The sequence below is a fragment of the Octopus bimaculoides genome, chromosome 14, assembly GCF_001194135.2.
Source record: "Octopus bimaculoides isolate UCB-OBI-ISO-001 chromosome 14, ASM119413v2, whole genome shotgun sequence".
Classification (NCBI taxonomy): Eukaryota; Metazoa; Mollusca; class Cephalopoda; order Octopoda; family Octopodidae; genus Octopus; species Octopus bimaculoides.
This window is the reverse complement of record NC_068994.1, coordinates 54,120,394-54,121,712: the sequence shown is the minus strand read 5'-3', so window position 1 is coordinate 54,121,712 and position 1,319 is coordinate 54,120,394. Positions and strand designations below refer to the sequence as shown.

General features: G+C 33.7%; 1 protein-coding gene across 1 annotated transcript in view; it reads left to right on the top strand.

Moving 5' to 3' along the window:
* Positions 1-1,319, top strand: part of LOC106867705 (cilia- and flagella-associated protein 99) — a 49,367-nt gene that overhangs the window by 37,777 nt on the left and 10,271 nt on the right. The window contains exon 12 of the mRNA XM_052972608.1: positions 506-564. Coding sequence (XP_052828568.1) covers positions 506-564 — 59 coding nt within the window. The remainder of the gene's footprint in view (positions 1-505; positions 565-1,319) is intronic.

Below are 1,319 nucleotides of genomic sequence, written 5' to 3'. Positions count from 1 at the left end.
TAGTAGTAGTAGTAGTAGTAGTAGTAGTAGTAGTAGTAGTAGTAGTAGTAGTAGTAGTAGTAGTAGTAAGGTGACAAACTGGCACAATCGATGGTATGTCAGATAAAATGTTTAGTGGCATTTCACCCGTCTACATTCTGAGTTCCAATTCCACTGAGGTTGACCTTTACCTTTCGTCCTTTCAGGGTCAATAAAATAAGTACCAGTTACATACTGGGCTCGATGTAATTAACTAGCTCCTTCCCAAAAAATTCAAATCTTGTACCTGCAACTGAAACAATTATTATTATTATTATTATTATTATTATTAATATTATTATTATTATTATTATTATTATTATTATTATTATTATTATTATTAATATTATTATTATTATTATTATTATTATTATTATTATTATTATTATTATTATTATCATTATTATTATTATTATTATTATCATTATTATTAGTATAATAATTTTATTGTTATTGTTATTTGCTATTTTTGTTATTTATTTTCCAGACAGAGGAGATGCTGCAAGACTATCTTCAACAACAGCTTGAAGAAGAACAACAATCAAAGTAAGTATGATCTGGTAGGTGCATTCCCAGACATGTAGGGGTCTTGTAGCAGCCAATGCCTAAATTAGTTGGCAGGTAAACTTCCAATCAATGTATATATAAGCACACACATACACAAACACAGAAAACAGGTGTACTATTCAATGCTTTATGAACATGCACGCATTTCATCAAAATGCTATAATAGTTACATAACATTTGTAATAGTTACATAACATGATGTAATCTTGCATTTCATCTCATCAGTGTTCTGCAATATCATCATCATCATTATCGTTTAACGTCCATTTTCCATGCTGGCATGGGTTGGACGGTTCGACTGGGGTTTGGGAAGCCAGGAGGCTACACCAGGCCCCAATCTGATCTGGCAGTGTTTCTACAGCTGGATGCCCTTCCAAACGCCAACCACTGCGAGAGTGTAGTGCGTGCTTTTTACATGCCACCGGCACGGGTCAGAGGGGGCTGGCATTGACCACGATTGGATGGTGCTTTTTATGGGGGGTCACAACTACAATTTCCATTTGATTTGATTTTGATGTTGATGTACTTGACTCAAATATATATATATAGAGAGAGATAGATAGACAGATAGATAAATAGATATATACACACACACATTGTTTTTTACTTGTTTCATTTGACTGTAACCATGCTGTAGCACTACCTTTAGTCGAACAAATCAACTCCAGAACTTATTCTTTATAAGCTTGGTACTTATTCTATCGGTCTCTTAGCGGTTCAGCAAAAGAGACCGA